At 44.7% G+C, this 25,788-nt stretch overlaps 2 protein-coding genes across 5 annotated transcripts in view; one reads left to right on the top strand and one right to left on the bottom strand.

The window, feature by feature from the left end:
- ATP13A1 (ATPase 13A1) overlaps positions 1-25,565 on the bottom strand; it is a 70,039-nt gene extending 44,474 nt beyond the window's left edge. The window contains exons 1-9 of one of the 2 annotated variants that reach the window (XM_056570633.1): positions 25,216-25,565; positions 22,104-22,193; positions 20,488-20,678; positions 20,319-20,391; positions 18,704-18,859; positions 15,606-15,675; positions 11,644-11,750; positions 6,465-6,594; positions 3,212-3,267 (exon numbers count right to left, since the gene is read on the bottom strand). In XM_056570633.1, coding sequence (XP_056426608.1) covers positions 3,212-3,267; positions 6,465-6,594; positions 11,644-11,750; positions 15,606-15,675; positions 18,704-18,859; positions 20,319-20,391; positions 20,488-20,678; positions 22,104-22,193; positions 25,216-25,494 — 1,152 coding nt within the window. In that variant the 5' untranslated portion in view covers positions 25,495-25,565. Of the gene's footprint in view, positions 1-3,211; positions 3,268-6,464; positions 6,595-11,643; positions 11,751-15,605; positions 15,676-18,703; positions 18,860-20,318; positions 20,392-20,487; positions 20,679-22,103; positions 22,194-25,025; positions 25,171-25,215 lie in introns of those variants that run through there. The other variant, XM_056570635.1, reaches the window with a different exon arrangement.
- CHCHD5 (coiled-coil-helix-coiled-coil-helix domain containing 5) overlaps positions 25,539-25,788 on the top strand; it is a 73,307-nt gene continuing 73,057 nt past the window's right edge. For 2 of the 3 annotated variants that reach the window (XR_008892182.1, XM_056570636.1), the window contains exon 1: positions 25,539-25,666. The gene's annotated coding sequence lies outside the window, so the exon portion shown is untranslated. The remainder of the gene's footprint in view (positions 25,667-25,788) is intronic. The other variant, XM_056570637.1, reaches the window with a different exon arrangement.

The following is a 25,788-nucleotide window of genomic DNA, read 5'->3' on the forward strand; positions in this document are numbered from 1 at the left end:
AATGGGGCAGCGGCGGTGTTTAAACTCAGGACAGGCAGGGGGAGAGAAGCAGGTGGCGGCGTCAGTCTCTGGCCCCGAAAAAGCCGCTGCAGTTCATTGATTTAAAGCACCCACTTTAAATCATTGATCTGCAGCGGCTTCTGTAGGGCTGGGGGGGGGGGGGGGGGGGGGGAGTGGTGAAATAGCCGATTACTTATACTGGAATATCGGTATAAGTTATCGGCTATCGGCCGGAAAGTCCACAGATTATCGGTATCGGCCCTAAAGAATCAATATTGGTCGATCCCTAATCCTAACCCTCTACAGTCCTAAGGACCTATCCTAACCCGAGCTCTGAAGTCTCTGCATTTGCAGGTGAGTAATGGTGTCCTAAAGTCAGGAAAATGGACATCCCAAATAAATTATATATTGATTCATATATACAATATGTCTACTTTATGTTTGCATCATAAGGGGTACATTGAGCATTTACACCCCACTGACATTTGACAGATCTTTGGAACAGTGGGCTGTGCAAATGAAAAATTCAATTTTTCATTTTTATGGACCACTGTTCAAAAAATCTGTCAGACACCTGTGGGGTGTAAATTCTCAATGTACCCCTTATTACATTACATGAGGGGTGTAGTTTCCAAAATGGGGTCACATGTGGGGGGGTCCACTGTTCTGGCACTATGGGGGCTTTGTAAACACACGTGGCCTTCAATTCCAACCCAATTCTCTCTCCAAAAGCCCAATGGCGCTCATTCTCTTCTGAGCCCTGTAGTGCGCTTGCAGAGCACTTTACATACACATGAGGTATTTCCTTACTCAGAAGAAATGGGGTTACAAATTTTGGGGGGCTTTTTCCTATTACCACTTGTGAAAATGAAAAATTTGGGGTAACACCAGCATTTCAGGGGGAAAAAACCCACTGTGTAAGGGTGTGTATATAGTGTTTTACTCTTTATTTTGTGTTAGTGTAGTGTACTTTTGTGTTTTTAGGGTACATTCACACATGCGGGGGTTTACAGTGAGTTTCCCGCTGGGAGTTTGAGCTGCGGTGGAAAATTTGCTGCATCTCAAACTTGCAGAAGTAAACTCACTGTAAACTGACCCATGTGAATGTACCCTGTACATTAACATGGGATGGAGGGGGGAAACCTCCAGCTGTTGCAAAACTACAACTCCCATAATGCACTGACAGACCGTACATCCTGGGAGATGAAGTTTTGCAACAGCTGGAGGCACACTGGTGGGAAACCACTTAGTTCGGAAACAGACTCTTGCTCAGTGATTCCAACTCGTGTGCCTCCAGCTATTGCAAAACTACAACTCCCTGCATGTACGATCTGTCAGTGCATTCTGGGAGTTGTAGTTTTGCAACAGCTGAAGGCACATAGGTTGGGAACCACTGAGTTAGGAAACAGACTCTAGCTCAGTGTTTCCCAACCAGTGTGCCTACAGCTGTTGCAAAACTAACTACAACTCCCAGCATGCACTGCAAGCCGAAAGGCATGCTAGGAGGTTATAGTTATGCAACAATTGGAGAAGAATAGTTTGGAGACCACTGTGTAGTGGTCTCCAAACTGTAGCCCTCCAGATGTTGCAAAACTACAATACCAAGCATGCCCAGACTGTCCAGGCATGCAGGGAGTTGTAGTTCGACAACATCTGAAGGGCCAGATGTTCCAGAACTACACCGCCCAGCATCACTGACTGGCTGGGCATGCTGGGAATTGTAGTTTTGCAACATCTGGAAGGCTACAGTTTGGAGAGCTTATTTTCTGGGCGATCAGGTCACCAGAGACCCGATCAGCCTGGAAAAACTGTGATTCGCAGGTCCGAATGGGGGGGTCTCAGAACTCCCATTGCCACGGGATGACTGCTGAATGATTTCAGCAGACATTCCGTTCTGATCAACGCCCGGCGAGCGGCGGTGATCGAAAATTCGGAGGGCGTACAGGTACGCCCTCCTTCCTTAAGTACCAGGACGCAAGGGCGTACCTGTATGCCCTCTGCCCCCCAACAGGTTAAAAAAGTCAAATCTTTTCAACTAAGTAAATGTTGAACATTGCTGTATTCTTAGCCCTATAACTTTCTAATTTTTCGTATACAGAGCTGTATGTGTGATAATTTATTTCATTTTTTCTCGGATGTGATATATAAGCTAACGGTGGCTTTTTTTTTTTTATGTTTACGCAGTTCACTGTATGAAATTGTTAACATTATATCACCGCAAGACATTTCCGCATGTGGTGATGTCAAATCATTTTTTTTTTTTTTTTATGGGAAAAGGGGTAATTTAATGTCTCTCGAATGCTATTACTGTTCAGTGCTATGCATACACATGGATCGCAGCAGGAGGCAGGTAAGGGGACCTCCGGCCCCAATCTCGACTCATTGGACCCCCCACGATCGAGCTGCAGGTAGTCCGACGAGTCTTTCAAAGCTCCAATAATGCGTTAGATGATCAGTATTGATCAAGGCATCTAAAATGTTAATGGCTGTCATTAGTGTGAACGTGATGTCCACCATTACCAGCGGGTCCCCGTCTACTGATAGCAGCCAAGACCTGCTGTAAATAAAGAGAGAGCACAGATTCTGCGCTTACTCCATGTACAGAACATAAATGTACATCCTGGAGCATTAAAGGGGTATTCCAGGAAAAAACTTTTTTTATATATATATCATCTGGCTCCAGAAAGTTAAACAGATTTCTAAATTACTTCTATTAAAACATCTTAATCCTTTCACTACTTTAAGCTGCTGAAGTTGAGTAGTTCTTTTCTGTCTAAGTGCTCTCTGATAACACCTGTCCCAGGAACTGTCCAGAGTAGAAGCAAATCCCCATAGCAAACCTCTTCTACTCTGTGCAGTTCCCGAGACAAGCAGAGATGTCAGCAGAGAGCACTGTTGTCGGACAGAAAAGAACAACTCAACTTCAGCAGCTGATAATTATTGGAAGGATTAAGATTTTTTAATCAAAGTCATTTACAAATCTGTTTAACTTTCTGGAGCCAGTTGACACAAAAAAAATAATTTTTTCCCTGGAATACCCCTTTCAGTACCAGGGCACCAGGACGTACATTTATGTCCAATGTCCTGAAGGAGTTAATATGGAATTATTATGGTCCATTGCCAGATTATCAGGATTTCCAGATTATCAGAATTTGACTGTAGTGGATCAAATCAACGACCAGATAAAATGGAGCAAGATGAAACGGCTCACCTGTGAAGTATTGAATCCCGTCCTTAGGACATAGGCCACACATCCATTATCCAGCGCTGAGGACACAAATACAACAGTAACAGTTCAAACATAGTATAAAGTGTCCATATAAACTAAGTATAAGTAGCAATCTCCATAATATTATCTGTAATCCAGTCCTGATGTCCCTCAAACACCAATTTCTGACTCGCAAACAATAAATATATCACCAATGGAACAAAAAACATTTTGGATAAATGTTACTGCTCACCAATGTCTCCTCTAAACCCGAAAAGGCAAAACATTCCCTCCAACACTCCTAGTGAAGGTCCAGCGGAAAACATATTTTTTTTTCAAATGAACTGGTTTTAGAAAGTAAATTATTTAAAAGGTGTTATCCAGGAAAAAACTTTTTTTTTTATATATCAACTGGCTCCAGAAAGTTAAACAGATTTGTAAATTACTTCTATTAAAAAATCTTAATCCTTTCAGTACTTATGAGCTTCTGAAGTTAAGGTTGTTCTTTTCTGTCCAAGTGCTCTCTGATGGATGACACGTGTCTTGGGAAACGCCCAGTTTAGAAGAGGTTTGCTATGGGAATTTGCTTCTAAACTGGGCGTTTCCCGAGACAGGTGTCATCAGAGAGCACTTAGACAGAAAAGAAGAACATTAACTTCAGAAGCCCATAAGTTCTGAAAGGATTAAGATTTTTTAATAGAAGTAATTTACAAATCTGTTTAACTTTCTGGAGCCAGTTGATAGAGAGAAAAAAAAAGTTTTTTCCTAGATAACCCCTTTAATCCTTCCAGTACTTATCAGCTGCTGTATGCTCCAGAGGAAGTTGTGTAGTTCTTTCCAGTCTGTCTCTGCTGCCACATCTGTCCAGAGCAGGAGAAGTTTATTATGGGGATTTGCTCCTGCTCTGAACCGTTCCTGACATGGATAGAGGTGGCAGCAGAGAGCACTGTGGTCAGACAGAAAAGAACAACTAAACTTCCTCTGGAGCATACAGCAGCTGATAAGTACTGGAAGGATTAAGATTTTTTTAATAGAAGTCATTTACAAATCTGTATAACTTTCTGGCACCAGTTGATTTGAAAAAAAAATTTTTATCCACCGGAGTACCCCTTTAATTCAGACAGTCCCTTTGCTCTTGCGCAGTGAAGAAGGCAAGTGCCAAGATCCCTGGTGGTCTCAAACAGTAAAGAAATAAAACGATTCTCTTAAAAATACAACCGCATCAACAAGTCATCCTCGTGATCAGTTGTCTCTACTGATCCTGTTCCCGAAAGCCCCTAAATGATGATCGGTTCCTATCGACTGAAGGGCAACTGCAGGGAAAATGCAGCCATTCCGTAAATGGACAGACCATGCCAAGGTGGAAGACGATTTTACCTAGCAGCTAACCATACAGGCAGGGATCCCCTCTATGACATCGGTAGGACACATAGAAAGGTTTTGTTTTCATGAGATAACACAGTGTTTCCCAACCAGGGTGGCTCCAGCTGTTGCAAAACTACAACTCCCAGCATGCCCAGACAGCCTTCGGCTGTCCGGGCATGCTGAGATTTGTAGTTTTGCAACAGCTGGAGGCACCCTGGTTGGGAAACACTGCGATTAGAGATGAGCGAACTTACAGTAAATTCGATTCGTCACGAACTTCTCGGCTCGGCAGTTGATGTCTTTTCCTGCATAAATTAGTTCAGCTTTCAGGTGCTCCCGTGGGCTGGAAAAGGTGGATACAGTCCTAGGAGACTCTTTCCTAGGACTGTATCCACCTTTTCCAGCCCACCGGAGCACCGGAAAGCTGAACTAATTTATGCAGGAAAAGACATCAACTGCCGAGCCGAGAAGTTCGTGACGAATCGAATTTACTGTAAGTTCGCTCATCTCTAACTGCGATAACCACTACAGATCCATGTAGGGGACAGTGACAACTGCAGGTGAGATAGTACAGGTAAACAGCCCTCTCGGTGATCACTTCATAAACACTCTGCAGGTTTTCCCTGAGCGGGATAAGTTTTAAAAGGGGTACTCCGGTGGAAAACATTTTTTTTTTAATCTACTGGTGCCAGAAAGTTAAACAGATTTGTAAATTACTTCTATTTAAAAATGTTAATCCTTCCAGTACTTATCAGCACTTCTTTTCTTTTTGAATTTCTTTTTTGTCTGACCACAGTGCTCTCTGCTGACATCTCTGTCTATGTCAGGAACTGTCCAGAACAGGAGAGGTTTGTTATGGGGATTTTCTCCTGCTTTGGACAGTTCCTGACATGGACAGAGGTGTCCGCAGAGAGCACTGTGGTCAGACAGAAAAAAAAAATCCCCCCAAAAAATATATAAATAATTTCCTCTGTAGTATACAGCTGCTAATAAGTACTGGAAGAATACATTATAAAAAAAATAAAAAGAAGTAATTTACAAATCTGTTTAACTTTCCGGCACCAGTTCATATAAAAAAAAATAAAAAAAATTAAAAGTTTTCCACCGGAGTACCCCTTTAAAGCTACACACTTTACCAGGTTCAGTTAACACCCCCTATATTTCCTGCAGATTACAGGGGTATTTCTGGAAAAAAATATATATATTTTTTTTTTTAAATCAATTGGCTCCAGAAAGTTAAACAGATTTGTAAATTACTTCTATTTAAAAAATCTTAATCCTTCCAATAATTATCAGCTGCTTAAGTTGAGTTGTTGTTTTCTGTCTGGCAGCAGTGCTCTCTGCTGACAACTCTGCTCGTCTCGGAAACTGCGCAGAGTAGAAGAGGTTTACTATGGGGATTTGCTTCTACTCTGGACAGTTCCCGAGACAGGTGTCATCAGAGAGGACTTAGACAGAAAAGAACAACTAAACTTCAGCAGCTCATAAGTACTGAAAGGATTAAGATTTTTTTAATAGAAGTAATTTACAAATCTGTTTAATTTTCTGTGACGCCGTCACGCCCCCTCCCATAGACTTGCATAGCGGGGGCAGGGGGTCACGTCACACGGGTGCGGAGTCGTGACATCACTATACTCCGGCCCCTTGGTCGCCATCCAGGCTGTTTGTGAGCTGGCACCGCGGCGTGCAGCTCAAACAGGAGGGTGGCGAATACAAGATTGCGGAGGTCCCCAGCGGCGGGACCCCTGCGGTAAGACATCTTATCCCCTACCCTTTGAATAGGGGATAAGATGTCTCCGGGCCGGAGTACCCCTTTAACCAGCAGAATGTAGACCTGGCTGCATATAGGTCCCCCATTTCATTCTCCTCCAACGCTCTGTAAAGTACTCACGCTTGAGGCCACTGGTCGCCTTCTGGGGAGGAGTGTGCTGCACAAGCTTCGTGCCCCCAAATATGACGTGTAATCTGGAGTCAGTGTTCAGATCCAGAACATGTTTGGGGTCTAAATCTTCTATAGGCTCCTGTAGAAAAAAAAAACGTTGTGCTTTAATCTCAATATATAAACGAAACACCAAGAATTACATGTACAGTGACCCCTCGACCTACGATGGCCCCGACATACGATCATTTCAACATACAATGGTCTCTCAGAGGCAGCATCAACATACGATGCTTTTGTATGTCGGGGCCATCGCATAAATGGCTATCCAGCAGAGCAGACTGCTTCAGCTGCCACCGGATAGCCGTTTACGGTGCCCCATGTGGTCCGCTGACGATCACTTACCTGTCCTCGGGGCTCCGGCGCGTCCTCTTCGAGATCCCCTGCATCGTCGGCGCTCTCCATAGTCGTCATCACGTCGCTGCGCACCCCGTCCCGTCATCCAATAGGAGCGGCGTGCATAGCGATGTGATGGCGGCGACGCAGAGCGCGGATGCCGGGGACGCGGCGACAGCGATGGAGGGCGACATCCCGGGAAGCGGTGAAGGTCCGGAGCGGTGGGGACAGGTGAGTACAACTTCGTCTAACAGTGGTCTTCAACCTGTGGACCGCCAGATGTTGCAAAACTACAACACCCAGCATGCCCGGACAGCCAACGGCTGTCCGGGCATGCTGGGTGTTGTAGTTTTGCAACATCTGGAGGTCCGCGCAGGTTGTAGACCACTGTCCTATACTTTACATTGCACGGATCCCTCAACATGCGATGGTTTCAACAAACGATGGTCCATTTGGAACGGATTACCATCGTATGTTGAGGGACCACTGTATACAGTCACCTTCAGAAATCACAGAAAATCAAAGATAATGAGATACCAAATACCATGCAAGGAAGAAAAAATATCACTGTAGTAACCGTATTAAAACAAAACCTTTAATAGAACTATTATATTAATTACCCGTGTGTACAAAAAGATAACTGATAATAATCACTGACCTACATTAACCTCTTATCACTCAATGGACCATCCATGTGGTCAGCAAAAGCAAATAAGCCTCTGGTATATAGAGATAACTCCAACCGTGACTGCAGAGATAAAAAGGCTCCAAACATACACCAAGGATACAACGGGCATATACCAATAAGGCCGGGATCACACCACGTTTTTGCAATGCAGTTCCCGTATACGTTTTCAATGTGAAAACCGTACGGAACCGTATTGAAGACCGTATGCATGGACTCTCCATTGATAACCGTATGCCAAAAGACGCATCAGGTTGTGTCCGTTTTGCATCCTGTAAGGTTTTGTCAGTTTTTTCCCGTACCCAAAACCATAGCCTACCACGGTTTTCAGTCCGGGTGATAAACCGTATTAAAAAACGTATCCTTTTTTTTTTTTTTTTAACATGGGAGTCAATGGGAACCGTACAGAATCGTATGCGCATACAGTTCCATCCGGTTTTCACCCTACAGTTTTTGACTTTGATTGAACTTCCAAGAAAAAAAAAACGTGAAAACAAGTGAAACTTTATTCATAATGGAGGGAAAAGTTAAAAACTTATACGTTTTTTCTTTAAAAAAACGGATGCAACCGGAGATAATTTTTAAACCGTATAGGGATTAAAATGTGTACACACGTTTTGATACAGTTTAGTCAGGTTTTGGGGAATACGTATTTTTATCAAGAACCTGATACGGGAACTGTATTTCAAAATTGTGGTGAGAAACAAAATAGATAATAGATGTATGTCTAAGATAATAACAATCTCAAACTTAAGTAGTGCAGTATGTAGGTCCCAACGCGTTTCTCACCGGAAGGTGCCGAGATCATCAGGGGACAACTTGGTATTAGTGCTCAGGGTATGGTTCGTCAATGTGCCATAGACCATATCCAGGACATAGTTAACCAGAATATATTCATGAGTATGTAATTAGACATGTACAAAAAGCCAAGAATGTATTCAGAGCAACTAAACCAAGGCTCCTGACCTGCTACTACATCAGCCATCCATGGGGGACAGCAAGTGGTTCCATTGTGGGCGGTGACATTTATCACGATGACCTTTATTACATATAGTTGCTCCAAATACATTGTTTTTTTTTTTGTACATGTCCAATTGCATACTCATGCATGTATTCTGGTTAACTATGGTCTATGGCACATTGACAAACCATATCCTGAGCGCTAATACCCAGTTGTCCCCTGATGGTCCCGGCACCTTCTGACGAGAAACACGTTGGGACTTATATACTGCACTACTTAAGTGTATGAGATTATTATCTTGACATACCACTATAACGTGTTTTGTTTTCTTCTGGGTATATGCCCGTTGTATCCTTGGTGTATGTTTGGAGCCTTGTTTATCTCTGCAGTCATGGTTGGAGTTATCTCTATATACCAGAGGCTTATTTGCTTTTGCTGACCACATGGATGGTCCATTGAGTGATACAAAATTAATGAAGGTCAATGATTATTATCAATTATATTTTTATACACGGGTAATTAATGTTACATTTTAAATACTGTTGCTACAGTTATATAAATATATATATATATATATATATATATATATATTTTTTTTTTTTACAGTCATCTTCATCTGTGAAGATCCAAAAACAATTCCTATTCTGCTGTATCTTATCTGTTGATGTGTTTCTGGGAAAGCTGGGTGACAACCAACATGGTCTCCAGTAACCCACAAGATCAAACTACATGGGGGCTCTCCGCACAATTTTTACTAGTCTGATTTTCCCCTGGAGATATGTGGTACTAGACATGTCTGCTATTATAACAAACAAGTTTAGGAGCTGAACATGCATCTATAAGTAGTTGTCTCTCCAAAACAACCCCACTCATGTCCTCTAAGACTTCATATGCTTTTCATAGAAGGGGGTCTTCCCCCTATAAGGCAGTGCAGAGCCAACAAGCAGCATCTCTTGCTCTGGCAGACCTGGGTCGTGCATGAATAAATGTATTTATATATTAAAAAAAAAAAAAACAAACACCATATCCCCAATAGAGAAGCAAACATGGATATTTAAAAAATAGAAATGATACAAGACGAGGTTCTGCTTTTTTTTTTTTTCTCTTTAAATCTAGAAATATAGCCTCTCTTGTCCACATGTGGTATTGCAGCTCAGTCCCACCAAAATCTTATACAACCCCTGAAACCCCTTCCAATAGGACATGTGAGGCTCATTGCAACATTACATATGTTCAGTTAATACACTGCTCAAAACTATAAAGGGAACACTAAGATAACACATCCTAGATCTGAATGAACCAATTGTATGAAATACTTTCGTCTTTACACAGTTGAATGTGCTGACAACAAAATCACACAAAAATTATCAATGGAAATCAAATTTATCAACCCATGGAGGTCTGGATATGGAGTCACACTCAAAATCAAAGTGGAAAACATCACTACAGGCTGATCCAACTTTATGTAATGTCCTTATAACAAGTCACAATGAGGCTCAGTAGTGTGTGTGGCCTCCACGTGCCCGTATGACTTCCCCACAACACCTGGGCATGCTCCTGATGAGGTGGCGGATGGTCTCCTGAGGGATGTCCTCCCAGACCTGGACTAAAGCATCCGCCAACTCCTGGACAGTCTGTGGTGCAATGTGGTGTTGGTGGATGGAGCGTCACATGATGTCCCAGATTTGCTCAATTGGATTCAGGTCTGGAGAACGGGGGGGCCAGTCCATAGCATCAATGCTTTCCTCTTGCAGGAACTGCTGACACACTCCAGCAACATGAGGTCTAGCATTGTCTTGCATTAGGAGGAACCCAGGGCCAACTGCACCAGCATATGGTCTCACAAGGGGTCTGAAAATCTCATCTCGGTACCTAATGGCAGTCAGGCTACCTCTGGCAAGCATATGGAGGGCTGTGCAGCCCCCCCAAAGAAATGCCACCCCACACCATTACTGACCCTCCGCCAAACAGGTCATGCTGGAGGATGTTGCAGGCAGCAGAACGTTCTCCACGGCGTCTCCAGACAATGTCACATCTGTAACATGTGCTCAGTGTTAACCTGTTTTCATCTGTGAAGAGCACAGGGCGCCAGTGGAGAATTTGCCAATCTTGGTGTTCTCTGGCAAATGACAAATATCCTGCACGGTGTTGGGCTGTAAGCACAACCCACACCTGTGGACGTCGGGCCCTCATGGAGTCTGTTTCTGACCGTTTGAGTGGCACAAGCATATTTGTGGCCTGCTGCAGGTCATTTTGCAGGGCTCTGGCAGTGCTCCTCCTTGCAGAAAGGCGGAGGTAATGGTCCTGCTGCTGGGTTGATGCCCTCCTACCACCTCCTCCACGTCTCCTGATGTACTGGCCTGTCTCCTGGTAGCGCCTCCACGCTCTGGACACTACGTTGACAGACACAGCAAAGCTTCTTGCCACAGCTCGCATTGATGTGTCATCCTTGATGAGCTGCACTAGCTGAGCCACTTGTGTGGGTTGTAGACGCCTTATCATCTACCACTAGAGTGAAAGCACTGCCAGCATCCAAAACATCAGCCAGAAAGCATAGGAACTGAGAAGTGGTCTGTGGTCACCACCTGCAGAACCACTCCTTTATTGAGGGGGTGTCTTCCTAATTGCCTATAATTTCCACCTGTTGTCTGTTCCATTTGCACAACAGCATGTGAAATTGATTGTCAATCAGTGTTTCTTCCTGAGTGGACAGTGTGATTTCACAGAAGTGCCAATGACTTGGAGTTACATTGTGTTGTTTAAGTGTTCCCTTTATTTTTTTTGAGCAGTGTACAATGGAGATTCCCTTAAAGGGGTTGTCTGGTCTGCACAACCCCTTTCTCAATAAAAAGGCTAACCCCGCCATTACTTCTGGGACACCCTTCTGTAAACCGCTATGAGGGTTAGTAAGTCCCCAGTACTGCCGCAGCATTATATGGTCCAAAAAGCTGAGATTCTTCATTTTGTTTCCCAACCAGTGTGCCTCCAGCTGTTGCAAAACTGCAACTCACATCATGCCTTCACTGCCGTTGGCTGTCCAGACAGCAGGGAGTTGTAATTTTGTGAGAGCTGGAGGCGCCCTGGCTGGGAAACACTGCTCTACTGTCTAATAAAGGAGGGTCTCTTCTGTCTAATAACATATTCCTTACCTTCATCTGCGGCACAGACTCCCCGGTCAGCATCGCTTCATCCACAATACATCGCCCGCGCAGAAGTAGCACATCACAGGGAACCAGGTTCTCATTGGCCGATCTGCCTGAAGTGAAAGAATAGCAAGACTGTCTATGGGGACTGACATAAAAGGAGGTTTTTTGTACTCACCGTAAAATTTCTTTCTCGTAGCCTTCATTGGGGAACACAGAGACCATGGGTATTATGCTGCCGTCTACTAGGCAAAAAAGTGGGCTCCTCCCAGCATGATATACCCGCCCACAGGCACAGAGCTAATCAGTTGTGTCACAAAGCAGTAGGAGAAGCCAAACAACAAAAGCAGATACGTCCAAAGATCATCAAAAGTAACAACAGCAACATGACCAGGAACCAGAAACGGGTGGGTGCTGTGTTCCCTAATGAAGGCTACGAGAAAGAGATTTTACGGTGAGTACACAAAAATCGCCTTATTGGGGAGCACAGAGACCATGGGACGTCCCAAAGCAGTCCCTGGGGTGGGAAAAACAACTGCCAGAGAAGGAAAGAGCAGTCCAGAGACTAAATTATACCCATACACACAGGAACGTGGAAAAGTCCCAGAGGAAGACGGAAACCAACCACCTGGAAGTCCCTACAAAACATGAGGGGAGAGTAAGGACCCGAAAAGGAAGGAACCAAGCAAGAATGGAGGTCCAACCTCTAACCAAATATGACAAGAAACAGTCGCCTCGGAGGCCTGCCGGCCAGACACCCCTCTGGCCGGAGAGCGAACACTACCTCCGAAGAAAAGACACAAGGCACAGGGGGATGAGGCCTGGCCCAAATGTGGAAGAGAGAGCAAAAAGAGAACTCCAAGTCAGGGGTTCCACAAAGCAACCGAACATGGCAAGGAACCTCCAGCTGCCAGAAGAGAAGCATGCCGGACAGAACCCCGCCAGGAGGCCAGCCGCAACCACAGAACCGAGGCTGAGGAAAGAGAATGATAAGAAGAAGGCAGCTGAACACGCCCAGAAGAGGGCAAGAAAAGAAGAAAGAGACAAACAAGATCCACGTCCAGGCCCGAACGCAGAGCAATCTGGCCCAGAGGAGGACTAGAGCATCGGGCACATTGCCGACCACTAAGACACGCTTCCAAGCAACCAGGTGTAAGAGAAAACTCAAAGAGAACACGGTATCGCCTGGAAGGGCGAGGAAAATTGAGAGCGACGGGAGGACAACGCCCATCTAGGTGCAAAATTGCCAGACAGTGGTAACCAGGAGGTTACAAAAAGCATAGGGAAAGCACCCCAAAGACCGAGATGAGCAACCGCCAACTGGAAGATAGCACAATGCAAAGAAGTCCTGCACAAGCAGAACATCAAGGGAGAGGGTCCTGAATCAGTCCGGGACCACCACTAAAGAAGTGGCATACATAATGAGGGAGCAGTGGGCAGAGCAACAAGCAACGCTAGCACCGAGATCACTACGCAGCCCAAGCACCCTCAGATACAAGGGACAACAGGTTAGACAAGGCCAAACAAGCATTGGATCCCAGCGGACAGAACGAACTGGATGACTCCAAGGAGACACAGCCCAAAAGGCAAGGCATAGAGATGGAGACAGAAGGACCCAGCTCCGGTGTCAGTCCAGCTGAAGCAGAAAGGCACATGAACAGAAGACATGATCTGGGCGCAGGAGGTCGCCCACCAAGACAATGAGGCAAAAACTACCCCACCAGTGCCAAAAAAAAGTAACGTGAACATCGAAGAGGCGAATAGACGAAGAGCGGTGCTGCTGAGGATGGGAGTGGAACCCGAGCCTCCCGAGTGGCAGGAGAGAAACGTACTACTACTGATGTACCAATGCTCTGCCACCAACAAAATAAACATCCATTACAAGGAGGCTGGAGGACGACCGCTTAAAGAACAAAAACAGGAACAGTGCAAGACCTGCAAAACTCCCTGTAAGAAGGAGAAGCGGAATGGCTGAAATCCAGATAGCAGGCAGTCCACCAAGTCACTCCGAGGCTGGTAGTGGAAGGGGTCAATGAGATGGCTGGACACGCCATAGGAGGGATCATAGAAGATCGCCCAGAAGAGAAGAAATGCAATGACCACAGGAGAAAAATGTGATAGACTAATCAGCCAGAGCAGTAGAGTAACTAATATCACCATTACTCCTTTTCTGGGAAGGGAAATGTGAACCCTGGACTAGCCAGAGTCAGAATCCACTAATCCCTAACCTGTATACAGAGTCACCCCGCTAATGACAGCGAACAACTCCCCCAGAGGAAGGGGGAAGAAAAAAGGCTGTAGTCACCCGTGCAGGTACTCCACAAACCGGCCTTTTCTATAAAAACACGATAAAAACAAGCAATCTCCAGGTAGCAGAGCGGGATCAATGGAAGCGCTGAGGCCAGATAAGAAGTTAAAAGGATTTATTTCCCATAATGCAACGCGTTTCACGGTCACTCGCTTCCTCAGGAAGCGGGTGACCGTGAAACGTGTTGCATTATGGGAAATAAATCCTTTTAACTTCTTATCTGGTCTCAGCGCTTCCATTGATCCCGCTCTGCTACCAGGAGATTGCTTGTTTTTACCGTGATTCTATTTCAGCGGACGAAGCTGCAGAGACCCCTTGATGATACGCCCTGTTCCATTGTTGTACTTGGTTGGAGTACAACTTCATGTGGTAAGCGCAATTCACACTTAGCGTTACCAACTCACCTTTGGTGTTACACTACGGAGCGCATCCGTTTGTGCTTTTTTTATTTCAGTTTTCTATAAAAGGGAGGAGTATGCTGGTTGTGACAGCCACAGCAGGTAGTCCATAAACTACTGCCCCTAGAAAACCGCTGATACGTCACATAAGGAAGGGGGGAAAAGGACGTCATGACTGTCCAGAGCCCAGAGAATACACAGGGTCACTCTACAGAGCCCCCCGTCCCAGTAGCAAGGTACTAGAACTGCTGCTAAAGAGGCAATCATGCATCCTCAGCTGAGGAGCTGGGCACAGAGTATAGATCCCCTAGAAGGTAGTTAAAAGGCAGGTAGGAGGAGGAACGGAAGGGGGGAATGTAGTACACACTCACCCAAAGACCTCAGCTTCCTATACTTACCTTGAAGTCTTCAGCCATCTAAAAACCGCGCTGCATCACGCCAAGCTGCCATAGCGAGGCGGACGGGGCAAGAGGGGGACCCGGACCCAGGGTACTCTGCCAGGCGCTGGCGAGAATGGGTTAACGACTCATATGCTATGCACCGTGCCCCTTTGTCGCATGTGGGCGATCAGGCAGCACCATGCTCCTGTCACCCAACCTAGAAAAATAACAATAAGGGAAAATAACCGTACCTTAACATCCCTAGCTAGAAAATAATAAAACAGAAAAGATCAGGTCTGGAGAGAACTCCAGACCTGTGTCTGCCTCCTACTGACACTAAAACTGATTAGCTCTGTGCCTGTGGGCGGGTATATCCTGCTGGGTGTCAGCCTCCTAGTGGACATCAGCATTATACCCATGGTCTCTGTGTTCCCCAATAAGGGGGCCGAGAAAACGATTTACTAGGCACCACCTATATTCCATGGAGATTGTCATATTGCCATATTTTGTTGCTTATTTTCTGCAGCTGATTTTGCTACCCATTGACTTCCGTGGGTAGGAAAATATGCAGCAACAAATATGCAGCAAAATACGGCACGTCTGACCCTAAAGGTATTAGGGTATTATTCCATCTCAAAGTGTGGGCACACAGCTAATATATGTAATCATTTTACAATCAGTGGTGGTCCAACCACTGGGACCCCATTCGATCACAAATTTTAGGATTCAGTGCGGCCTTTACCGTTTTTCCCTACACAGTCACGCTCCTGGCCACCTATCCCATATGTACAGGGTATTGCAGCCAGTACAACTCTCTTGAATAGACTATGATGCAGTTCCCTGCACAGCTGGTGCTTGTGTGAATGTAAGCACTGCCCTTACCTATGGATACAATGTCTCCTGAGATGATCTCATCGCTGGAGATCGGCCTCCACTTCCGATTTCTGTAAACCTTAGAAAGAGCAGAAACATTTTTTCTTTTTAATAGTAAGCACTGTTCATATGGATCTGTTATAGTAAGCACTATTCATATGGCTCTGTTATAGTAAGCACTATTCATATGGCTCTGTTATAGTAAGCACTATTCATATGGCTCTGTTATAGTTATAGTAAGCACTATTCATATGGCTCTGTTATAGTTATAGTAAGCACTATTCATATGGATCCGTTATAGTTATAGTAAGCACTATTCATATGGATCTGTTATAGTTATAGTTAGCACTATTCATATGGCTCCGTTATAGTTATAGTAAGCACTATTCATATGGATCTGTTATAGTTATAGTTAGCACTATTCATATGGCTCCGTTATAGTTATAGTAAGCACTATTCATATGGCTCCGTTATAGTTATAGTAAGCACTATTCATATGGATCCGTTATAGTTATAGTAAGCACTATTCATATGGCTCCGTTATAGTTATAGTAAGCACTATTCATACGGCTCTGTTGTTATAGTTATAGTAAGCACTATTCATACGGCTCTGTTATAGTTATAGTAAGCACTATTCATACGGCTCTGTTATAGTAAGCACTAATCATACGGCTCTGTTATAGTAAGCACTATTCATATGGCTCTGTTATAGTTATAGTAAGCACTATTCATATTGCTCTGTTATAGTTATAGTAAGCACTATTCATATGGATCTGTTATAGTTATAGTAAGCACTATTCATACGGCTCTGTTATAGTTATAGTAAGCACTATTCATACGGCTCTGTTATAGTTATAGTAAGCACTATTCATACGGCTCTGTTATAGTAAGCACTATTCATATGGCTCTGTTATAGTTATAGTAAGCACTATTCATACGGCTCTGTTATAGTTATAGTAAGCACTATTCATATGGCTCCGTTATAGTTATAGTAAGCACTATTCATATGGATCTGTTATAGTTATAGTAAGCACTATTCATATGGCTGTTATAGTAAGCACTATTCATATGGCTCTGTTATAGTTATAGTAAGCACTATTCATATGGCTCTGTTATAGTAAGCACTATTCATATGGCTCTGTTATAGTTATAGTAAGCACTATTCATATGGCTGTTATAGTAAGCACTATTCATATGGCTCTGTTATAGTTATAGTAAGCACTATTCATATGGCTCTGTTATAGTTATAGTAAGCACTATTCATATGGCTCTGTTATAGTTATAGTAAGCACTATTCATATGGCTCTGTTATAGTTATAGTAAGCACTATTCATATGGCTCTGTTATAGTAAGCACTATTCATATGGCTCTGTTATAGTTATAGTAAGCACTATTCATATGGATCTGTTATAGTTATAGTAAGCACTATTCATATGGCTGTTATAGTAAGCACTATTCATATGGCTCTGTTATAGTTATAGTAAGCACTATTCATACGGCTCTGTTATAGTTATAGTAAGCACTATTCATACGGCTCTGTTATAGTAAGCACTATTCATACGGCTCTGTTATAGTAAGCACTATTCATATGGCTCTGTTATAGTTATAGTAAGCACTATTCATACGGCTCTGTTATAGTAAGCACTATTCATATGGCTCTGTTATAGTAAGCACTATTCATATGGATCTGTTATAGTTATAGTTAGCACTATTCATATGGCTGTTATAGTAAGCACTATTCATATGGCTCTGTTATAGTTATAGTAAGCACTATTCATATGGCTCTGTTATAGTTATAGTAAGCACTATTCATATCGATCTGTTATAGTTATAGTAAGCACTATTCATATGGATCTGTTATAGTTATAGTAAGCACTATTCATATGGCTGTTATAGTAAGCACTATTCATATGGCTCTGTTATAGTAAGCACTATTCATATGGCTCTGTTATAGTTATAGTAAGCACTATTCATACGGCTCTGTTATAGTAAGCACTATTCATACGGCTCTGTTATAGTAAGCACTATTCATATGGCTCTGTTATAGTAAGCACTATTCATATGGCTCTGTTATAGTAAGCACTATTCATATGGATCTGTTATAGTAAGCACTATTCATATGGATCTGTTATAGTAAGCACTATTCATATGGCTCTGTTATAGTAAGCACTATTCATATGGCTCTGTTATAGTTATAGTTAGCACTATTCATATGGCTGTTATAGTAAGCACTATTAATATGGATCTGTTATAGTTATAGTAAGCACTATTCATATGGCTCTGTTATAGTTATAGTAAGCACTATTCATATGGATCTGTTATAGTAAGCACTATTCATATGGATCTGTTATAGTAAGCACTATTCATATGGCTGTTATAGTAAGCACTATTCATATGGCTCTGTTATAGTAAGCACTATTCATATGGCTCTGTTATAGTAAGCACTATTCATATGGCTCTGTTATAGTAAGCACTATTCATATGGCTCTGTTATAGTAAGCACTATTCATATGGCTCTGTTATAGTTATAGTTAGCACTATTCATACGGCTGTTATAGTTATAGTAAGCACTATTCATACGGCTCTGTTATAGTAAGCACTATTCATATGGATCTGTTATAGTAAGCACTAATCATACGGCTCTGTTATAGTAAGCACTATTCATACGGCTCTGTTATAGTAAGCACTATTCATACGGCTCTGTTATAGTTATAGTAAGCACTATTCATATGGATCTGTTATAGTTATAGTAAGCACTATTCATATGGATCTGTTATAGTTATAGTAAGCACTATTCATATGGATCTGTTATAGTTATAGTTAGCACTATTCATACGGCTCTGTTATAGTAAGCACTATTCATACGGCTCTGTTATAGTAAGCACTATTCATATGGATCTGTTATAGTTATAGTAAGCACTATTCATACGGCTCTGTTATAGTAAGCACTATTCATACGGCTCTGTTATAGTAAGCACTATTCATATGGATCTGTTATAGTTATAGTAAGCACTATTCATACGGCTCTGTTATAGTAAGCACTGTTTGCAGGGCTCTGTTATAGTCATAGCAGATCATGGGGTATGACAGACATCTCCTCTGCTCACCTGAATCATATAGGGCTTGTTCCCCATCTTCCTGATCTCAGACAGGTTCCTCATCTGTTGCTGGACCAGCGAGGCCTCAAACGCCACCAACATAAAGAGGGTGAAGACGCTGTAATACCAGTACTCGTCCAAACACCACAGCCCCACACAGAACACCTGCCGGAATAATGATAGCAAGTGAGAGGTCTGACCGAGCCAAGTATACAGCACACTAAGATATTCGCGTCTGCAGATACAGAGGTCACAGAAACCATAATACCAGGGGATGTGCATATGGTGCCAACACCTCAGGGAGGGATGTAGTGGGCGATCAAAGCAGTGTGGCATTATGCAGCAGCTTAAAGGGGTACTCCACCCCTAGACATCTTATCCCCTTTCCAAAGGATAGGGGATATGATGTCTGATCATGGGGATCCCTCAGCTGGGACCCCCGCAATCCCTGTGCAGCACCCGATGTTCATTTAGAATGCTGGGTGCGGGTGGTGGGGGTCGTGATATCACGCTAACGCCCCCTTGTGACATCAAGTCACACCCCCTCAATGCAAGTCTATGGGAGGGGGCGTGGCAGATGCCACGCCCCCTCCCCTAGACTTGCATTGAGGGGGCATGGTGTGACATCATGGGGGGGGGGGGGGGTAGCTGTGACATCCTGACCCCCTCTGCCCACTCCAAGCGTTCCGAACACTGGGGCAGTGGAGTACCCCTTTAAAAAGGGAATCTGCAATTCTGCAACCTATTTGCTATTGCTCCAATACACATTATGTATGTTCTATTTATATATATATATATATATATACACACACTAGCTGAGTACCCGGCGTTGCACAGTTTTTCCTTCCTAATCCTTGTTGGGGAGGAACATAAACAAAGGAGGAAGCTTTTGACTTCATATCCCGTCCTCATATATTGTTGTCATATCCCGTCCTCCTTTCCCGGGTGGCGGCGCCGGTCTCTGGGCAGGGGGAGGCAATCGGGCAGCGGATTAAAATGCACAGAATATCGGTATAAATTATCAGCTATCGGCCTGAAAGTTAACAGGTTATCGGTATCGGCTCTAAAAAAAAAAAATCAATATCGGTCGATCCCTAATATACACACAGCCCCTATGCAGGTCTTTGTAGTCACATGATGCAGTCATGTGTTCCTTACAGTAAAAACACAGAGGGAGCAACAGAACCGCAGGATCAGATTACACAGGGTTTGTTTGTATCAGGGAGACATTATTTTAGATCTGTGGTAGAGATGAGCGAACTTACAGTAAATTCGATTCGTCACAAACTTCTCGGCTCGGCAGTTGATGACTTTTCCTGCATAAATTAGTTCAGCTTTCCGGTGCTCCGGTGGGCTGGAAAAGGTGGATACAGTCCTAGGAGACTCTTTTCTACGACTGTATCCACCTTTTCCAGCCCACCGGAGCACTGGAAAGCTGAACTAATTTATGCAGGAAAAGTCATCAACTGCCGAGCCGAGAAGTTCGTGACGAATCGAATTTACTGTATATTCGCTCATCATTTATTTTATTTTTTTCTCATTATGATTTCCTGACAAACTTCTATTCTACTTGAAAGACTCTGTTTTACCTGAAAGACAAAGAATGGGGCGATGGCTGTTTTACCTGAAAGACAAAGAATGGGGCGATGGCTCTCTCCTTGAAGAGGTGTAAGAAGTCGGGCACCACCATTTCCGCCCTGATAAAAGAAACAGGATGCTCAGTGTTTACATGCAGAGGGCTCAATCCTTCGCAGGTACCTGCCTCTCTATAGGACACCACGTGCCGCACTTACTTGTTGACGCCATATGTTTTCTCGGCAACCTTAATGTCCGCCTCTTCCACGTAACCCTTCGCGCTCTGATAGTAGGACAGGGGTCGCTCCAAGGGAAATACAACCGGGAAGAATTCTTTTCTCTCTTTCGAGTCATATGAATACTTGATTTTTTGGAATTCAAAGCTAAGTGTCTCCTGTCCATCTTCACTCTGTGGGTCCAAATAGGCAGGTCAGTACTCCAGCCGAGAACATTTAACCCCCTCTTTAAAAGGATACAAGGGAAACCCTAGTCCAGTGTTTCCCAACCAGTGTGCCTCCAGCTGTTGCAAAACTACAACACCCAGCATGCCCGGACAGCCTTCGGCTGTCCGGGCATGCTGGGAGTTGTAGTTTTGCAACAGCTGGAGGCACACTGGTTGGGAAACACTGCTCTAGTCCCTCATCCCTGGCTACCAACATAGTCACAAAACTAAAACTTCCAGCAAGTCGTATTAAAAGGATTCTCCGGTGGAAAACCTTTTTTTATTTTTATTATTTTATTATTATTATATTTTTTTTAATCAACTGGCACCAAAAACTTAAACAGATTTGTAAATTACGTCTATTAAAAAATCTTAATCCTTCCAGTACTTATCAGCTGCTGTACACTACAGAGGAAATTCTTTTCTTTTTGGATTTTTTTTTCTGCCTGACCACAGTGCTCTCTGCTGACACCTCTGTCCCTGTCAGGAACTGTCCAGCGCAGGAGAACATCCCCATAGCAAAACCTATACAGTTCCTAAAATGGACAGAGGTGTCAGCAGAGAGCACTGTGGTCAGACAGAAAAGAACAACTCAACTTCCTCTGTAGTATACAGCAGCTGATAAGTACTGGAAGGATTAAGATATTTTTAATAGAAGTAATATACAAATCGGTTTAACTTTCTGGCACCGGTTGACTTAAATAAAAATGTTTTCCAGTGGAGTACCCCCTTTAAAGCATACAAGGGACCCCCTAGTCCAGTGTTTCCTAACCAGTGTGCCTCCAGCTCTTGCAAAACTACAACACCCAGCATAACCTATACAACACCCATAGCAAAACCTATACTACTCTGGACAATTCCTAAAATGGACAGAGGTGTCAGCAGAGAGCACTGTGGTCAGACAGAAAAGAACAACTCAACTTCCTCTGTAGTATACAGCAGCTGATAAGTACTGGAAGGATTAAGATATTTTAATAGAAGTAATTTACAAATCTGTTTAACTTTCTGGCACCGGTTGATTTAAAAATAAATAAATAAATAAAATAAAAAGGTTTTCCACCAGAGTACCCCTTTAAGCGGAGGCTGTCAGGGCATGCTGGGAGTTGTACTTTTTGCACCAGCTGGAGACAGTGTTGACAGGAAGTTCAGCTATATACTATAGCCGTGCTTTCCATCCTATCCATACACTCTGATATGATCCAAGCCATTGCATTGCATTACATCAGGTTAACAGCGCCCCCCACTGTATGCAGATGGCTCTGCAGCATAAATCTGGTAGAGCCGGTTATAGCAGATCACATCAGCACACGAGAGACGACAACATCAACTTGTTTACCCATAAATAAAATTCCCCCTTCCCCCCCTATGGCATCACGATCCCGTTAGCCTCACCTTTTCTCTGATAAGTGGCACTAGTTCCGCGGATCCATTGTTTGGCGTGGGTACAACTTTAGCCAAGGTGGCAGTGCTTGGATTGGGGTCCTGTGGAGAGGTAAAATGACAGGATTAATACAGGATGTAAAATAACATATAAAGTCATAACTTCCCGATCTTCTGTAGCAGCTGAGGCCTCTTTACAAGCCAGACCGCACTAGTTGCACCCCGCACAATCCAGTTACGCTGTCACCTGACTAGTCGTAAGTAGTCATAAAAGGACATTGACATCTCTCATTCCAATGGCTCTGATATCCTTGAGACAACTACAGCTTTACTGCGCGACAAAAACAGAATTACAAGTATAATCTTTCACAGTGTTTCCCAACCAGGGTGCCTCCAGCTGTTGCAAAACTACAACTCCCAGCATGCCCGGACAGCCGTTGGCTGTCCGGGCATGCTGGGAGTTGTAGTTTTGCAACAGCTGGAGGCACCCTGGTTGGGAAACACTGGTATTTCGGCTGCAAAATTTCTCATACTAATTGTATTAATAATCCATCCCTTCCCCCTTTGTAGCCAGAGCCACAGGCCCCCCTGGTGGACCCCCGATTTCTCATAATAATCCCCTCCTTCCAAGCAGAAACAATGACCCACTAGTTCAGTGGTCTCCAAACTGGGGACCGACAGATGGCTCTCCGGGCATGCTGGGAGTAGGAGCTTTGCAACAGCTGGAGGTCCACAGTTTGGAGACCACTGCACTAGCTGATCATGAGGGTCCCTAAAAGGAGTTCACACAGCAGAATTTCGTTTCCTTGTGCCTCGAGGTCACACAGGTCATTTAGAGGGATAGTTTACAGTGAGATCTAGGTCCTCTCTACAGACATTGAGCCGACAATGGTCCTATATATCTATGTGTATCCAGGAGCCAGGATGTCACATGACATTACATCACTACTCAACATGACATCATGTGTCACAGTCATTAGTGTCCCCTCATCTCTGCCTGTGTCACAGTCATTAGTGTCCCCTCATCTCTCCCCCTGTGTCACAGTCATTAGTGTCCCCTCATCTCTCCCCGTGTCACAGTCATTAGTGTCCCCTCATCTCTCCTCGTGTCACAGTCATTAGTGTCCCCTCATCTCTCCCCCCGTGTCACAGTCATTAGTGTCCCCTCATCTCTCCCCCCGTGTCACAGTCATTAGTGTCCCCTCATCTCCCCCGTGTCACAGTCATTAGTGTCCCCTCATCTCTCCCCCCGTGTCACAGTCATTAGTGTCCCCTCATCTCTCCCCCCGTGTCACAGTCATTAGTGTCCCCTCATCTCTCCCCCCGTGTCACAGTCATTAGTGTCCCCTCATCTCTCCCCCCGTGTCACAGTCATTAGTGTCCCCTCATCTCCCCCGTGTCACAGTCATTAGTGTCCCCTCATCTCTCCCCGTGTCACAGTCATTAGTGTCCCCTCATCTCTCCTCGTGTCACAGTCATTAGTGTTCCCTCATCTCTCTCCGTGTCACAGTCATTAATGTCCCCTCATCTCTCCCTGTGCCAGTCATTAGTGTCCCCTCATCTCTCCATGTGTCACAGTCATTAGTGTCCCCTCATCTCTCCCTGTGTCACAGTCATTAGTGTCCCCCTCATCTCTGCCCGTGTCACAGTCATTAGTGTCCCCTCATCTTTCCATGTGTCACAGTCATTAGTGTCCCCTCATCTCTCCCTGTGTCACAGTCATTAGTGTCCCCCTCATCTCTGCCCGTGTCACAGTCATTAGTGTCCCCTCATCTCTGCCTGTGTCACAGTCATTAGTGTCCCCTCATCTCTCCCTGTGTCACATTCATTAGTGTCCCCTCATCTCTCCCTCTGTAACAGTCATTAGTGTCCCCTCATCTCTCCCTGTGTCACATTCATTAGTGTCCCCTCATCTCTCCATGTGTTATGGTCATCACTGTCCCCCTCATCTCTGCCTGTGTCACAGTCATTAGTGTCCCCTTATCTCTGCCTGTGTTATAGTCATTACTGTCCCCATCATCTCTGCCTGTGTCAGTCATTAGTTTCCCCTCATCTCTCCCTGTGTCACAGTCATTAGTATCCCCTCATCGCTCCATGTGTCACAGTCATTAGTGTCCCCTCATCGCTCCATGTGTCACAGTCATTAGTGTCCCCTCATCGCTCCATGTGTCAGTCATTAGTGTCCCCTCATCTCAATGTGTTATAGTCATTAGTGTCCCCTCATCTTTCCCCGTGTGTCAGTCATTACTGTCCCTTCATATCTCCTGTGTGTCAGTCATTAGTGTCCCATCATCTCCTGTGTGTCAGTCATTAGTGTCCCCTCATCTTTCCCTGTGTGTCAGTCATTAGTGTCCCCTCATCTCCTGTGTGTCAGTCATTAGTGTCCCCTCATCTTTCCCCGTGTGTCAGTCATTAGTGTCCCCTCATCTTTCCCCGTGTGTCAGTCATTAGTGTCCCCTCATCTTTCCCCGTGTGTCAGTCATTAGTGTCCCCTCATCTTTCCCCATGTGTCAGTCATTAGTGTCCCCTCATCTTTCCCCGTGTGTCAGTCATTAGTGTCCCCTCATCTTTCCCCGTGTGTCAGTCATTAGTGTCCCCTCATCTTTCCCCGTGTGTCAGTCATTATTGTCCCCTCATCTTTCCCCGTGTGTCAGTCATTATTGTCCCCTCATCTTTCCCCGTGTGTCAGTCATTATTGTCCCCTCATCTTTCCCCGTGTGTCAGTCATTATTGTCCCCTCATCTTTCCCCGTGTGTCAGTCATTAGTGTCCCCTCATCTTTCCCCGTGTTTCAGTCATTAGTGTCCCCTCATCTTTCCCCGTGTGTCAGTCATTAGTGTCCCCTCATCTCCTGTGTGTCAGTCATTAGTGTCCCCTCATCTTTCCCCGTGTGTCAGTCATTAGTGTCCCCTCATCCCTCCCGAGTGTCACAGACCCAGCCAACAGCCGTCCAGGCATGCTGGGAGTTGTAGTTGGCCCACAGTTTGAAGACCACTGTCATAGACGGACTCAAGAGAAAATGCAGTTGTCTTGGAGATAGAGATGGGGTCAGAGGTTAGGCGACCACCAACAGCTGTCACAGACGCGCATGACGTCACCAGCCCCGCCCCGGCGCAGCCACTGACCTTAGTGCAGGAGAGCGCGCAGTGCGCGTGCACCGACCACAGGCCTGACAGCACGGTGAGGACATGGACGACCCCCAGCGCCGCCAGACAGATGAGCCCGGCCTCCGGGTACTCGGACACCCCGTACACCGCCACCCACAAGTACAGCCAGGTCGGGTACAGTACGGAGAACGGCAGCACGGTCCCTCTGAGCAACCGGGGCCGGCGGCGGTACAGGGTGACCGAGCGGACCAGCTCGTCTTGTGCCGGTACACCGCTGACACCAGCCGCCGCCGCCATTCCCTTTTCTCCCGGACACTTCCGCTTGCGTCAGCGCTGGCCCTGGCAACACCGACTTCCGCTTCCGCCGGCAAACGGCTTCCGGTGCTGTGTGCGTGACGTCACGGCAAGCTGGGGCCGGGATACGTGATGTCATATTAGAGGATGTCTAATACTAGCAGTACCAGAATGTGTATGTAGAATGTAATGTAGCACTACAAGTCCCAGCATGTGTATATAGAATGTAATGTAGTACTGTAATACCCATCATGTGTATATAGAATGTAATGTAGTACTGTAATACCCATCATGTGT

This window comes from Hyla sarda, chromosome 4 (assembly GCF_029499605.1).
Source record: "Hyla sarda isolate aHylSar1 chromosome 4, aHylSar1.hap1, whole genome shotgun sequence".
Taxonomy (NCBI): Eukaryota; Metazoa; Chordata; class Amphibia; order Anura; family Hylidae; genus Hyla; species Hyla sarda.